This window comes from Dufourea novaeangliae, unplaced genomic scaffold (assembly GCF_001272555.1).
Source record: "Dufourea novaeangliae isolate 0120121106 unplaced genomic scaffold, ASM127255v1 scaffold118, whole genome shotgun sequence".
NCBI lineage: Eukaryota > Metazoa > Arthropoda > Insecta > Hymenoptera > Halictidae > Dufourea > Dufourea novaeangliae.
Genome location: NW_015374006.1, coordinates 3,041,986 through 3,059,092, shown reverse-complemented (window position 1 = coordinate 3,059,092; position 17,107 = coordinate 3,041,986). Strand labels below are relative to the sequence as shown.

Sequence of the window (17,107 nt, the reverse complement as noted above, 5' to 3'; positions counted from 1 at the left end):
TATAAAAAAAAAATAGAAAATAGCGAGCTCGTATCCGATCCTCCGTTTCACGAAAGCTACTATCGAAATCAGCCGTGATCACAAGGCCTGGCGGCGGATGATTGGAGGGGAAAAAAAATAATAATAATATTTATTCGAACGACTTGCCAGTTTCGTTGCACAGTATACTACGAAGTAGGTTCGAGCGAAAGAAAATCCATACAAAAAAATGAAAAAGAAACGAATGAAGTAAGAAAGCAAATCAATAATTACGGAAAGAGATCTATAGATTACGGATTGATGGATGAGTTGCATAGCTATTTGAGAAGTTTCACGAAATATCGATGTATATATTTTAAGTTTGTATTATAATGCCCCCCACTTAATTTGTATGAAATGGAGAATTTCAGACATTAAAATGATGATATAAAAGCCTCGGTATTGTTCTTCTGTGCCACCTTTACTTTCGCCTTCCGTCGAGCGGAACGTAATCTCTATACATAGATTACATAAATTGACCGACTTATGTAAGTTGCATTGATCGATCACAAATGTGTCGTGTGCACTTTACAAAGGCATCACTGTCCTAGATGCTTCTTACTTGTATTGCACGTGTAACATCATATATGTCACATTCAATAAAATCAAGAGGAATATACAATATTTGCAATAAAATTATACAGGATGTCCCAGTATTGATGGTACAACCGGGGAGGGGATGATTCTACCTGAAAAAATAAGTCGAAAATATAGAATAAAGTTCATTTGAGACTACGTTATCGAGAAAATCTGTTACCTACCCGTGGAATTGAATAGGACTTGGCTAGCGCGGCTGTTCATTGCATTTCTATTCTACTTACTACTATGATGAATAGATGCATTTCCGATTAATTTTCAAAGCCGATTTTTTCGAGAATAAAAGCGTCAAATGAACAAAATGTATTCCATATTTACGACTTATTTTCTCATCTAGAATCACCCCCTCCTCGGTTGTAGCATTAATAATGACACGCCTTGTATTCAACATTATTAATTCGAGTATTAATAATAATTCAATTAGTTTATTTTAGCCTAAAAAATATCGGTTGAAGAATCAAGTATTCATACTGCCTATTCACGCGTTATTGAATTTCTTTCATTTCTTCTGCTGTGATTAGTTTTTTTAGGGTATACGGAAGTCGTGAATATCTTTCGAGAATTATTGCCCCATTTTTATACACATCGTCTTTTTCAACGACAATGTTCGAAGGAAGAACATGAAAGAACGGAAGGAAATACGGAACACGTCGATTTTTTTCTTTTGTTTTTCTATTTGTTCAACGGTGCATCCAACGACGCACGGGTGGAAGACTATGCGCAGTGCAGTATCACATGTCAATGAACGCTGCGCATGCACCTACCGGTAGAGAGACATGGCAGATGTATCGGCTGCTTCTTATTGTTGACTATTTTTGACAGATAAAAAGTTACTGCGAAGCCAGTTGAAGGACAATGATAACGGGTACATTAGATAATAATTCATAAAGCCTTCTTTAACCTATATATCTGTGGAGTACAATATGTCGAATACACGAGAGTCAGAGGTAAGGCTTTTTTTTGTAGATTTCTTATCGAGTTTTAAGATTTACGTTTCTTTTTTTGTGTCAATACAATCAGCCAGCTGACTCAATGAACACTTGTGAAATACAACATTAGAATATAAGATTAATCATAAAAGAGGTCAAGAACATTACGTACATTGACTCATGATTTCATACAATTAGTAAATAGTTTATAGTTTAGGCTTAAGTAGATGTTACAAAGAGATAAACTGTATCTATTTTGTAATGTTACTGTATATTTATTGAAGGTTCAAAGCCTCAAGGAACGTGGAAATGCATGCGTGAAGGAGCAAAAGTATGCAGAGGCTATGTTTCACTACACACATGCAATTAAACTAGATCCACAGAATTATTCTTTGTACAGTAATAGATCATTTGCCTTTTTAAAACTGCAACAATACCATTTTGCAATGGAGGATGCTCTGATGACAATTCAATTGAAGCCTGATTGGACCAAAGTATGCATAAACATTTACTCCTGTATATATTAAAAAGAAATGATTTTATGCAATATATCCATAACTTATGTAACATTCCATTAAACTATAGCATGTATAATATTTTCACAGGGGTATTTTAGGAAAGCTGAAGTAGAATCTCAAACATTTCGCTTCAGTGAAGCACTTCAATCTTACAACAAGGCTTTATCTCTTCAACCAAATGAACCAACAATATTAGAAGCAATGAATAGAGTATCCATATTATTGATAAAAGATAAAAGAGGTATTGTATTATTTGTGCAAGAAGAAAAATAATGATATTGATAATGCTTATTATGATATTTTAATATTGGATTATTTTATAGCTGATCAGCAGATACCTTGGCTTGGGGCTGGTGTTGGTATCATACTTGGAGTAATGGTTGTAATTGCTGACTATGTTGTCACAAATAAACCTACATTAACGGTACATATATTACTTTCATATTCTTGAAAGTTAAGAATTTGTAAACTATTTTTACAATAATTGTTTCACTTCTTTTTGAATACAGCATCCACTATTAATGGCCTTATTGACAATTTCTATAGCAATGCTAGGATTTTGTATTGCTAAGGGATTTCGTTATTTTGTAAAGTGTCAAAGAAAATCATTGTTGGACCCACCAATGGATCTGTTTGGTGAAGATAAAGAACAATTGGATGATGATGATGCTGAAATGAATAATGAAAAAGATAAGCATCCAAAATATAGTAAAGCACAAGCACGGCAAAGATTTAAGAAAGGAAAATCATAGTGTTTTTATACCATTGATATATGTGCATTTTTACGCAAATTTGAAGTTCTTAATTCATACACATTTTAAGATCTCAGGAAAACTCTGATTATTTATAACCAATGTTATTACATTGGCAGATGAATATACCGTTTACCTTTTATACTTGAGTTATTGTTAAATAATGTTAAAACATCGAGAATGTGTGACAGAGTTTCTGCACCTCTTTATATTTTATGTTAAAGTGTTTGAATGTGAAACCAAACTCGCTAGTTAGTAACCAAGTCCAAGCACTGCAAATGCAATTACATTTCAAGCTGTTTAAGAGATATCATAGGTAGTAAGATTGCAATTGTCGGTAAGTTAATCAGTACAAATATTTTGAAATTATAAATTTTACATTGGAACAAAAATTTACTTGTTATATAAATTTCAACAATATTTATGTATGTAAAATGTTTCGATTTTTCAAAAAAATTGCCAAACTTGCCGTAACATTTTTAAGTACATATACTATAGCATCAAATAATTGAAGATAATCCTTCTAATCATATACAACGAATTATAATGTTCTTAAAGTAATATATTATTTGCACTACTTAACTTCCTGCACTTTCCAAATACAATCACACTTTATGTGTATTCTACATAATGCAATCCAGTACTTAAAAGTTGTTCACGATACCAAATAACAAAATAAACAACGACAAATCGAAAATTTCTTTATATATACATATAAACATATAAAGTAAGTTATTTTAGTTTTAATATACATTAGTCTTTTACTACAAAAATGGATATGCACGAATCAATATACAATCAAGAACTTCAAATTTTTCAAATACAAATTTTCAACCAAGTATATCTTTCCTTATTTAAAAACATTTAGCATTAGTATAAAAGAATTTTCAATATTATGCATTTATAACTACACTAATGTATCATCAAAACGGAGTACTTCCTTGTAGAAATATACAAAGTATATTATTTACAAACAAATCATAGACCTTATATATATACAATACTTGAAAGATTTAATAGTGTTATATAGAGACTCAAATATTTAACTACTTATGTTGTTGAATTGTTATGTGAATTCTTCTTAATGTTATCAGCACTAACATTATTCGTATTGCACCTACAAGAATTCATAGAATTACATATTATAACGTTCACGTATATATACGCAAATTCGTTTGTCTGAAATCAGTTCAATTAATGAAGATTTTTTAGTTAACCGGAATATACTACATCGAGTCTGACGAACATCGATACATTAAACTCTACCACTTATAACCAATTATTAAGCGTGGTATTATCATATCAATACCGGAATGAATTATTCTATCGATTCGATATCCTACTAAATAAATACAGTGTCAGATTCGTTTAAAATTAGTCATTCAGAACACCTAACAATCAACTGCAATGTTAACAGGTTTGCTGGGACTTTTAATCTTTATACGAGAAAAGTGTTTTTATGCTAATGAAATCCATAAAATTTGTAATAAAATTTATAATTGCGTTTAATAAAAAAAAAAATGAGATTGAAAAGTTTCTTTCATTGACTATAACGATCACTTATGAAGTCATTATGTATAATAGTAGCGTTTAAAATATCCCGGAATAGTCTTATGAAACCCGAATCTTAAGAGAATACAATTAACATTATTAGGTATACAGATTACTGTATTGTAGTTATCTTAGATCAGAAATACATGAGCGTTTTGCACGCTATATATCGCATGCTTCATATATACTGTGGCCTATATTTGTTCTTGGAGTGTATCGATAAAAGCAAGTAGTTTCTCCATCACCTAAAATATGGGTTGACCATGCTTATTGATAAAAAATTAATTACGCTACCATTATAATGCGTTTGGTCACCGACGAGGTGTACTAGATACTTTTCTGTGTATGTTTGAATAGATCAACATAACATGATAGTATTATAATAATAGATCAGAAGTTCGAACGAGTATAGTGCTGACCAACATCACATATGCATTCATATGCATGTGTAGTTAGGATTCATATACATCATAGACATATATAATAAATTTCCCGGTTTTGTGGTAGGGATAAAGCGAGATCGAAGGATAGGAGTAGCGCTGGAGTAACTCCTCTCTTGCGCGCACATCGCAAAGGGAGGGGAGAAAGCGACTGGAGGGCGATGAGGAGAAGGAATGTTGCACGCATGTAATGCCTCCACTATATTCGTAGGAATCCCCCACAAACAACCCCATTAAAAAGAGAAGTAAACTACTCCATTTATGGTCCTCCCTCTCTAGTGCCGACTTCATTGTTACCTTAAGTTTACGGGACCCTCGCCCTGTTTCTGCCCTGTCCTGATACCTGCAAAGGTCGACCACCTTCCGCAATACCACATCCCCACTCTCTAGACTCGAAAAGGAATCGCGCAGCAGTCGAAAATTTGCACTAATTTGCAGTTTCTCGTGAGCTGTCGAGGTGGTTGGGTGTGTTTCTCACACCCCTCACCTCTCTTGTTACTAACCCCTTTTATGTTACAGATGTTTAATAACCATTGGCTTCGATATTTATTTTCGTATTTATTGTGATTTACTTATTGCGATTTACTTATTGTGATTTATGCACTGTGACATATTTACTGTCTATTTATTCGTTTAATGTAATTTATTAATCTATTCGTCTAACTGAATTTTACTATCTGCATTATATAATATATACAAAGTATTATATTATATACAATACTTTGTATATAGTATATACAAAGATCTAGAATTAGTTCTAGAACTAATTCAACAATTTTTCAAAAGCGCGGGTAACTACAAAATACTGACATGCAACATCATCTGGTGGTGAATTCGAGAACTAAATTAAGTAGGTCTGGCTTTAGTTCCAATTTCCGTCATCAGGTGGTTACCATAATTTTAAAAAATCCCCAATTTTGCAGTTTTCCCGCGCTTTTTCAAATTCAAAATTCGCGCTAAATTAAACTTCAAATTTATTTTATCGCAATTTTAACTAAGTTTACCAATTACTATTTATTTATTTATGGAAAATATGTGATACTCGTAGTGATAAGCTTAATAGACATCGCATATGTACCACTTAACTGTTTTTTACTGAAAAAAATTTAAAGAAAATACAAAATTTACAATAGTAGTTGAATAAATTTCACAACAATTGCTCTAAACACTACTTATGTATACGATTTTAATATGTGTATAAATCCAGTAAGACAAGGCTCAAATATTATTCAAATTTATAAAATACTGTGATTTATCCATCGCAAATAATTGCCTCTTCTGTAACTTGTAAATCACATTATACAACGTGGTTATAATATGTGTATGATGATAGTCAAGAAGTCATTCTAATAGTCGCGTACTTATCTATCAGTCAAAAAATATTCATGAACTAATGAAATAAGTAAATAAACAAGTGTGCCCAGTATATTGAAAAATCAATAAGATTGTTCTGGGTTTATATTTTTTCATTTGTTAAACTGTTTAATTGAATTTTTCTACTTATCAACGATTTTTATCTAACATTATTCGTAGAAACTTGTCATGAATATAAGACTGTAACGTTGAATATCAAAGAAATGTCTTTTACAACATTTTTGAATACATTCAATCTCCTCTGTCTCCAACATATGTATACAATCCTGATGAGAGACTATTCACGGGACTCTTTTGTGCGCATGCGTTCATTGACGTTTACAAGTAGGTAAAGTAAGCACTGTAGAACGTAGAACGCAGTCAAGCTGGTCATTTGTCGCAAAGCTTTCGACGAAGGAACTTCGAGAAGCTATTGGGAGATGTGCTCACATTTCACGAAGATTTCGAAAAAGTGTTTCTTATTCGTTCCATTATTTTATGTGTTCCCTTTCACTGTATTATTTTATATGTCAGAAACGCTTATTACTAACAAAAACAGGCTAATGATAGCACACGTTCGCAAGCCTACCATATTCGAACAAAGTAGTTTCAATTACCCGTAATTCAGAAGAAAATACTTTCATCGAAACAGTGTAGGACGTACTGTTCTGAGAGTTCTCAAAAGAAAAATATTTCAGAATTTAATCTCTTCGTTATTGTAACGCTATATAATGGCTCAGCATATATTATTTATATGATTGCATTGATTAAAATAAGAATCAAGTAACGTATCTGTCCATAAATTTGTACGTTCATTGTGAAAATCAAATGGCAAAATGGTAACATCTGTACGACAAACTTTGAGTGGTTAACAATATTCTCAAATCATGTCTTATTCGACGAAACGTAATAAGAGGAAAGAAAAATGATTATACAGTGAATATTAGAGAAAGAAAGAGAAAGGAAAACGGGGTTGTAGCACCACGGATACCTGGAGGAAAGCCTTATACATCATAATGGAATGCCAGGTCCGTGGCTGTTGCACTTATTCGGGGTTAGGTTGACGTGACGCTCGCGTATCGGTCAAGTGACTGCATACATCCAATGGAACATCTTTGACGCAAGTATATGTATAACGATTGCGCAAATTCCAGTATGTCGCGGGTAGTTCGTAACAGCAAAACGATCAGGATCCGGAAAAGATCGTAAAGAGGTTCACGAAGCAACACGAGGAAACGAAAAGCGGGAAGCGTGGCCAGGGCACCCAATGCGATTAGTTGGCTGGACTCTCTTGATGCGTACGTGATATGCGCACGCGTAGTTTCACGCCACAGGTTCGTATCTATATAGGCAATGAACTCACGCGCCCGCGTGCTAACAATTTTTACAATCTTTGATGTAACTCTTCTTGGAAGACAACTCCTTCCCACTTACTCTCCGAATATGCATCACAGAACGAGAATAACGTAAAATCATTTCAGAAATACATATATGCGATTGCATCAGTGCTTTTTGTACACTAAAGATCGAGTTATTTTTATAAAGTTCAACGTAATTTGAAGTCGAGATGCCGATGACCTCGTGGTACCATTCCCATTTGTTCTCGATGAATAGTATCCTCGTCTTGATTATATTTCTGCCTGTTTTATACTGTATTATCTAATCTGTTCTTCACGTTCGAATACAAATAGTGTTTCCGTAAAATATCATAGTCACTGCTTTATTATATACTCGTTTCCCGTTGGAAAGTTTCGAAACGCGTGCAACAGTTTGCTGGAATACGTTCGTTTCTACATTCCGCGAATCCAACCGTCTAACGCGCAAACATTCCCATTACCTGGTATATGGTATAATTTACGATGCTACCGAATCACGCGATGATCCATATCGTAAGCCCGATGTGTATATTTATACAAGTTTAATTACTGTTTGAAGATCGGTTCTTTTAGCGCAATGAACCATCCACGAGTGGGTCATATATGTATACGTGGAGCGGTGATACCTGGAGAAAAGAATTAATCGATACACGATCGTATGACACCTGAAAAGAACTGTTTAAACGTGGGAATACCGAACCCTTTTGTATGGTTTGGCACGGGGAGCACAGTGTAGTTGGTAGGTTCACAGACACTTTGAGGTGACCGTCCTCTTGGCGCGCACCCTTAATAAATACGTTCCTGTAGACAGCACTACTTTTCTACGGTACCCCCACCAACATCGGTCAGTGTGTACGGGTTGGTGGACGGTGATTGGTCAACTCGGTGATTGGTGCGAGTGGTGGGGGGCGAGCACGTCACGAAGCGAGGCCGAGACGCGACGAGGCGCATGTATCAATGCGCAATCGCATCGGAACAGTTCAGGGAGTCGGGGAGGTCCGTGGTAAGGAATAAACAGAGTGAAGAGACCGCGCGAGAGACGGAGAGTGGGGAAAGAGAGAGAGACAGACAGAGCACGAAGAGGCAGTGAGACGATCACGATGCACGGAGGCGAGCACAAGCGGCCAGGGGCACAGGGCTGAGGGCTGAGGGCTCGACAGGGCCTGGAATAACGTTCACGGGACGGCCGCGGGCCAGCCAGCAGCAATGGAACAAACGAAAACTCCCGCGTCCCGGCTACTCAGCACGAGTTGCATAGAGAATAAGGACGATCTGGAAGAGGTAACATAAATATTTGAAATAGTCACTGGATACGTATCGAGTGCGAGGGGCTCCGCCATTGTTGCGACGGTCGCGCACGTCGCTGACCGGGCGGCGCCACACGTCGAACCACGCGTCTTAGCGGCAATATTCGAATGATTTCCATAATTACGAAATTAATACGTGTGGGTTACTCCTGGAACACGATTATCAGGATTCCGATGACGATGACGTAATAAGGATACTTTTACACATTGTCGAATTTAATCTTTTAATACTCGGAATGAAACAGTTTCATTCGTAATAGTTAGACTCTGGCTGTTTATGCAAATTATATTTCCCTAGACTCATTTATGATAAAAAGAATTAAATAAAATTTCAGTTTTTGTTTCAACAGTTTCTTTATGGTAAATGTTAAATAACACATGTATAAAGAATATAAAAGTTTCTAACTTATTGTATTTTCTGCATTGATACATAGTATAAATGTCTAATGATAACATGTGTTGATTAAGGCTTAAAGAGATTGATGTTTTACAAGTGCTATATGCATCTTATTCATAAGTAATTCCTTTGTATTGTATGCCACTAATGTAACTGTTGTTTTGTTTATGTTTCAGAAATTTGATAGGTGTTACACAGTGCTTCAAAACCTGACTGCAGGACTGTCAGAAAAGGAAGCCCATGATACGCTAAACAATGCTGTGTGCAAAGATAAAACGCATGAAGAAGTTTCATTGGGATTGTTAGTAGTTATTCTGACAGATCCTCAAAGTGCTGCAAAGAGTTACAGAGACTTGACTTTAATTACACGAGACGGTCTCGCGATTGTGTTAGGACATCTTAATCAATTAGTGCTTGAAAGATACCTACGATTAAATGATGTGACCAGAAGTCAATTATTATGGCTTCTAAGGGAGATGATAAGAACCAGTGTAGCTAGTGTGGATAATCTTTGTTTAAGTTTGTTGAGGCATGCAGCTGGTGGAGATATTTCACCAAGAAATTTGTTTCTAGTTGATGCTCTGTTAGACATATTTCAAGAAAATCGGCCCTGGCTGGATAAGTTTCCTTTTTTAGTAGCATCCATTGTTTATACCTATTTGCGATTAATAGAAGATCATAATGCACCCCATTTATCTGGGTTACGTCAGAAGGAAGTTACCTTTACTGTGTCCCTGATAAGAGAACGTATGGTGGATTGTTTAGTTATTGGAAGGTAAATAATTTTCCATTTATTAACAAGTATTATCAACTTTGAAGGATTAAGAAATTAAATGATATTCGATGTTATTAGGGATTTGGTACGCTTATTACAAAATGTAGCAAGAATACCAGAATTTGAAGCACTTTGGAAGGATATGCTTCTCAATTCAAAATCTCTTTGTCCAAACTTCAGTGGAGTTCTACAGCTTTTACAAACTCGAACTTCTAGAAGGTTTCTACAATCGAGACTTACCCCTGACATGGAAAGAAAGCTAGTATTCTTAACAAGTCAAGTCCGTTTTGGTAACCATAAGCGGTACCAAGATTGGTTTCAAAGACAGTACCTGGCCACACCTGAATCACAATCACTGAGATGCGATCTTATACGATTTATTGTTGGTGTTATTCATCCAACAAATGAGTTGTTGTGTTCAGATATTATACCCAGATGGGCTGTAATAGGATGGTTATTTACCACTTGTACATCAACTGTGGCTGCTAGTAACGCTAAATTAGCTTTATTTTATGATTGGTTGTTTTTTGAACCAGAAAAGGACAATATTATGAATATTGAACCTGCGATTCTTGTCATGCACAATTCTATGAGGTCTCATCCACCTGTCACTGCCACGTTGTTAGACTTCTTATGCAGGGTAAGAATACAAGCTTGTTTTGATAACTGTATGTACACTATAGTTTTATCACATAACTAGTAAAATTCTTGAAATTTGTTTCCTTTACAGATAATACCACATTTCTATCCACCTTTGATAGAAAAAGTGAGGAATGGAATCTTCTCGTCGTTAAGACAAATTTTAGAAAAACGAGTCCTGCCGAGTCTTTATCCGCTATTTGACAGCCCCAAGTTAGATCGTGAACTAAGAAGTAAAATAAGGGAAACATTTAAAGAATTCTGTTTACCACCTAATGCAGATCCTGGTAAAATTATTATGATATTCTGCATGTTTACTTTGGTAGATTATTATAGAATAGTGCACCAACATTAACATATCATTGCACAAGGATACATGACTGTACAAATTGCATTATTGATGCATCATTTAATCTCACATGCATATATGTAGACATCTATACAAGCACATACATGTAATAAATATAATATATTTAGATGTACATATTGTTATGTTACTCAGTTAAGAAAATAATGCAGTAACTTGATGGTAACTAATAGAATAATGAAAATGAGTAGTTTCACCACCAAACACCACTATCTATTAACCACCGACTCCCATTAACCACGGACATCTACTAACCGCCAACTTTCACTGACCAACCACCCCCCACTAACCGTCAACTTTCACTGATCACCTATCCCATTAACCACCGACATCTACTAACCACCACGAACAACCACTAACCACGAATTACTGATAACAAATTAAGAATAGTGATAACAAAGTACAAACTAGTGATGCTAAAGTAACAACTAGTGATACTGAAGTAATAACTAGTGTAATTAGAAGTATCACTTTACAAAATCATATCGAAACCATTACATTGGAATTATTCTAATAATTACCATCAAGTTACTGCATTTTTTGCTTAGCTGAGTAACATAGTACCACGTTCTCTAATAATAACAAAATTTCAGTTGTTTAAACGATGAACTTCTGGCCCCAAAATATCAAAGATGCCTATTCCACGTTAAATTAATATACTTTTATAAATATACTTTCAATACAAAATATTTCTGAAGTATATTACTAATAATAAACGCGTTGTACAAGACCCTAGCCTAGCTAAGAAACGCAGCAGATCGATGTCACTACTCGCGGATATTAAGCATTTATACGTACTATTTTAAGTATTTCTTTCGTTGAACACATAATTAACAGTTCATCATTTAGATTTTTCTTTTAACAGACATTATTATTCACCGTTTCCTCAAGCTTGCAGCACATTCAATGCTTACTAACTTCGGTTTTTGCATGATCTTTTTAAGCAGGAAATAAGGTTCCGATATATTCAGGTAAAATGGAGGAACTTAATAAGGATCTTCAACCAGGAGCTCCACTTGAAAGTACAGGAAACGCAACAGTCGAAAATAATCATGTCAGTCAAGATCCAGAACCAGCTTTCAGCGACGAAGAGGAAGAAATGCCATTAAGGTAAATTAATATACTTCAGAATAAAGTTATAATACTATCTGTTAGATCACGAAAATACGTTCGGCATTATAGGATAGTAACTAAAATTGAAGAAGAAGATGAAGAGGATGTTCCACTAGCAACCGTGAAATTGAAGAATGAACAAAAAAATGCAAATTGTGTGGTGAAGAAAGAGGATATTACATCTCAGTTAAACTTAATCTTAGAACCAGAAGAGTTAAGGACTGCTGTAGAAAGTTTGCATAGTGAAACTGACAATGAAGGAAGGTGTCAAACAATGGAAAGGATAGTACAAATGGTGGTGGAAGATGAGATCGACGCAGAAACTATACCAGCATTGGCTTCTTGCATATCAACTATATTATCGTCGCAAATTACAGCCCAAATATTTCCAACGGATAATTTGAATGATGAAGCCTTGACTGATAGTATAAGCACACCGTTGTTTGTTATGTTTCGAAATCTATTTCAGTTATGTAAAGAAGAAGACATTAGGCGGAAACTGTTAGCTCGGGTACTTGTAGAAATGCAAACTGTTCAACCAAGAATAGGATATCTATTACTTTACTTTTTAAAAGTCTGGGGCAAAGAGGAAGAAAAACGAGAAAGTGAACCGAGGTTCGTAATAGACTTCTATTTATATAAATGTACGAAAAATTACATTTTCTGTACCTGTTATTTATTATTGAATTCTATTTCAGTAATGTATTAAACGATATTAAAGGATGGGTGTATAAGGATTTCTGTGTGCATCGAGATAAGAAATTGGAAGCGTGTTTAGTGTCGGATTTAAAGGTACGAAAATTCAGATTTTTACAGAGCATTTAATGTTATTTGTCCATGTCACTCATAATATTTCGGTTTCTTTTGCAGCTGTGCCACGAAGACAACATATTCATGTTGTGTTATCTTGTGCCTGATGCATACATGGGATTCCAGAACGTGGCTCTTGGGAACGTTCAGCTATTGCATTTAGTTGTATCGACCGTTGACGCCTGCCAACTTCAAGAATTAGTTTGTCAAATAATGCAAGGACACCTAAAGATGTTAAAAAAGGAATCATTCACGTCATTGTTGACAGCCAGTTTAAATTGGGAAACATTTGAGCAATACTGTTTCTGGCAACTAATTTTTGCCCATGATTTCCCCATTGATTACGTGCTGCCTGTTCTAACTAAATTGCAATTTCGTGACCACGCGGAGGCACTCACGTCGATATTGCTTATGCTGAAACAAGAAAAGTGAGTAAACCAACGATTAAACTAAACATGTCTGGATTGGATTTTGTATATTTAACGCAAACAATTTTTGACAGGCCAACGTTAGAACTTTTGCGACAATTGCTTGCACGACAAAACGTGGACGGAGATATGTTTGTTGTGGCTGCGTTACGCTATTGGTGTCGTGATTACGAGGAGAAGCTCGCCGAGTTGCTCGCGAATCTTTTGAGCACCCGTTACCCAGCCACCAGTCCGAACAAACGGAAACGATCGGGCGGCAAACACAATCAACAGCCTGGTCCGCCCACCGGTGAACAAGTTCTCGGTCATCTGGAACAATTACGACAGCACTGCGCGTCCTCCGAGGAGTTGCAGCTTTACCATCATGAGGGAATGCAACGAGCACTGCAACAAGCACAAGCGGCCAGCAGCGATTCCTTAAGGAAAAGTTACGGAGACTTGTTCGCCTTGGCGGAAGTGAACGAAGAAAACGAACCTCCGCCGCCTCCGCCAACGAGTTCGGCGCGGAAGCACGCGGCGGCATCTGCCGGAGGTGGCGGGGGAGCTGGTGGTAAAGGAGGTCACAGAAAAACTGGTGCTAACACAAGGGAAAGGTCTAGTTCGAAGAGGCCGCTTCCTCGATATCATATTGGCAGTACATCCAGCAGCGAGGTAATTATTCGAAATTTAAAAGTGAATATAGTACATTTAGTTCAACCTGTCAGACCATATTTTGAAATACCGTGACATTTTAAGTGTTCTGCTTTTACTGACATCCTGTTCAATGTTGTTCAATACATATTTCATGATTTTTATCCTTCTACGTTCAGGAGGAGGAGATCGTAAATTTGAAGCAAGCGAAAAAGAGAAAAAAGATAAATGCAGTATGCTCCGACAGCGACTGACCACCCAGTGTCTTCAAATGTCACATGGACCACGTCACGTGTGTGCAGCAAGCTAAACTAGCCTTAAGAATAGTAAGATAATATAGTATATACATAATAGATTTATTTAGCGCGACTTGTAAATATAGTGTATGTCCGTGGGTGAGTGCGAAACCATAACGATAAGCCAAGGACACTATACCGTATATCGCGGACACGGTGTATAAGGTAACGTTGCCGGGCTCTGTTTCCAGTTGATTTCGTTATTTGTGCCGAGCGCGTTCTAACACGATGACGCGTGGTTAGAGCGCATGTGATATTTAACGAGAGGAAAATTTATAAATACTGGTTATAGCTTTTCTAGGTAAACGCATGTGACAGATGAAACTCTGTCCGCGATGGACAGACCGGTGTATTCTTGACGTTCCGGTTATCGTAGCTGTGAGAAGACGAAAGTGAGACATTATCCGTGTGTCTGTCAGATCATGTTACCGAGAGGCAAAGACTAGTCACGAATTAAATTATTTTGATATACTCTTAAATGTATGAACGCATGAATTTAAGAGGGGAACACTGAATCTGGCAACGTTGCGACGGAGGTAAAGCGACACGAAAATTGTCACCGTGGTTACTTTATTTCTAAGGAAAGGAGGAAATATCCGTCGGCCATCTTGCGACACTGTGATGGCCGGTGGGCGCGTCAAAGAATACAGGCACGATTGTGCTTAGTTTTTACCAATTATTTGTTTATTAATTTTTCGACTAGTACGGTATTAATCGACCCTATTGTCCAAATTTCTTTCTTTTCTTTTTTCTTTTTTCATTTTCTGTTCATCGTACGATAAATATCTATAAGACTCGCGTCTCAACACGCGAACGACAGTTGAACGAGGGAGAGAAAAAAAAAAACGAGAAAATGGTCACTTTTGTTGCCATAAACTGTGAACACAATTTGTACGAATCGTTGATAGCTTTTTATTAGGATTAAGGACCTTCTGGCGGGAGGACAAGGATGCCTCCGGAAGAGACGCCCTCGCTCCGGCAAGAAGCGTACAGTTTTACGACCAAATGTATTTTACGTCTGCGCTTAGTGAGCATAATCATTCTGAAGACGCAAGAGTTTTTATATTTTGCACGATGGAAGGTTGTCTGTTTTCTTTTCTAAGGCTCTTTTTTTTGTCGGAAATTAAACGAATCTTTTTACGTTGTTACGAATGTCTAACGAGCAGTGACTAATCATTCGATGCACGTGAATGATAAGTACGGTTAATTATTATTTGTTTTTTTTTTCTTAATCGTAACCTTTACGATGTATTTACATTGACAGAGAGATATACATGTATATGTTTCTGCTAACGCGCGATTCTATCCGATTTCGTAGACACATTGACTGTCTGGCGTCGCCGACATACGGGTGACATATAATTCGTTTCGAAACTAAAAATCGATATTTGTACTGAAATGTTCAGCGATGTAAATTTGGTTAAGGTCCACAGGGTTTGTAAAGGTACAAAAAAAAAAAACGGAATGCGACAGTTGTTCGTTTGTACAGTTTTCCTTTTGTTACACGAAGATTTCTAATCTCGTGAAAGTTTTACGGCCCGGCAGTCAAAGTGCTTTACAATTTGTAAAGAGTACGTTATCGCACGTCGAGGACCAATTCTAATCGAGTTGCTCCCGAGATCTATTAATTTCATTCACATCGATACACAAGGCACCTTCCAACGAGTGTAGAACCAGGCGTCATGTACACACAAGTCCTAGAGAACGATAAAAAAGAAAAGCGTGTGAAGTATCACCGTTCACCTCTGTACATTTCCTGTAAAATCGGTTACTTGTAAACGTGAGTAGCTGCGTTATGTATTTTCTAGTTTGTACATACCAGAGAGAACGGAAGAGACGCGTGTGCGTGTGTGCATGGTGACGAGGACGATGATAAGAAGTAATTTTTCACGAGGAAACTGGCTCAAGTCGTACTCTTATATTTCAATTACATTTTGTACAATCGTAGATCTCGATTTTCTATCCATTCGGAATATATCTGACCACAGGCGTAGACAGTTTATAGGCTTTGAGATTTTTTTTTTCTAGAAACATTTACAAGCACCTTGTACTGCCTCACGAAGGAGTAGTTGTAGAACTATGCGGTATCGATCATGACATAATCGGGACCTTAGTCATATCATCGATTTTTTTTTTTCATGTGACTAATCGGTTTAGTATTCTTTAAGTTCTCGTCGGAAAATTATCACGAAACATGTTTTACTCGGTGGAATACTTTTATTGAAAAGTACATGTGAGACACTTTACGCTATTTTTATGCTAAACGTCACAAAAAATGGTAAACAGTCTACGCCCGGTGGGCATGTACATTTTGCAACGTTTACAAGAGATCTACCAGTGTACGAAGTCCGTGATGATTGGGAATCTCGCTTGAGGCGTTTCTTTCGTTTCGGAACGCGGCGTGAACAGAGACTCGGAATACAGACGTGAAAGTTTTTTCCACGAAGGAGAATTTGTATTATCTGCACGATTCTGATTTTATCGAACGGGTACACAAGGGCAGCAATTGTGTCGGAAGGCAAACAAAGGGGGACAAGGTAGAAAAATGGTGTAAAGTCGTCGGGCGTGTCGATCGGTAAGAATGTTCTTTAGTTACGCGGATAGTGTACGTGTACCCAGCCATTTGTAAATGGTGTATAAGGTGTGATAGTCGATATTGTTGTTAGGTCTTTTCTACTTGTACATAAACTGCGGTGTTACGTGAAAAATATTTAAATATGTTCTGTGGGAGAATGAGAGAGTGAAAGAGAGGGAGAGACAGGGTATGAACGAGAGAACGAGTGAGAGCGTGTACGTGGGGGGGGGGAGAAA

General features: G+C 36.5%; 2 protein-coding genes across 2 annotated transcripts; both read left to right on the top strand.

Moving 5' to 3' along the window:
* The first annotated feature begins 1,538 nt into the window (after window positions 1-1,538).
* On the top strand, window positions 1,539-2,814 carry LOC107188224 (serine/threonine-protein phosphatase 5-like). The gene is made up of 5 exons (XM_015576481.1): window positions 1,539-1,562; window positions 1,829-2,038; window positions 2,150-2,303; window positions 2,386-2,486; window positions 2,572-2,814. The coding sequence occupies exons 1-5, from the start codon at window positions 1,539-1,541 to the stop codon at window positions 2,812-2,814; spliced, it is 732 nt and encodes a 243-aa protein (XP_015431967.1).
* Window positions 2,815-8,476: 5,662 nt separating this feature from the next.
* On the top strand, window positions 8,477-14,470 carry LOC107188242 (integrator complex subunit 3). The gene is made up of 10 exons (XM_015576504.1): window positions 8,477-8,815; window positions 9,415-10,013; window positions 10,092-10,653; window positions 10,744-10,939; window positions 11,964-12,129; window positions 12,202-12,747; window positions 12,831-12,924; window positions 13,003-13,370; window positions 13,445-14,021; window positions 14,180-14,470. The coding sequence occupies exons 1-10, from the start codon at window positions 8,741-8,743 to the stop codon at window positions 14,252-14,254; spliced, it is 3,258 nt and encodes a 1,085-aa protein (XP_015431990.1). The 5' UTR covers window positions 8,477-8,740; the 3' UTR covers window positions 14,255-14,470.
* Window positions 14,471-17,107: the final 2,637 nt, after the last annotated feature.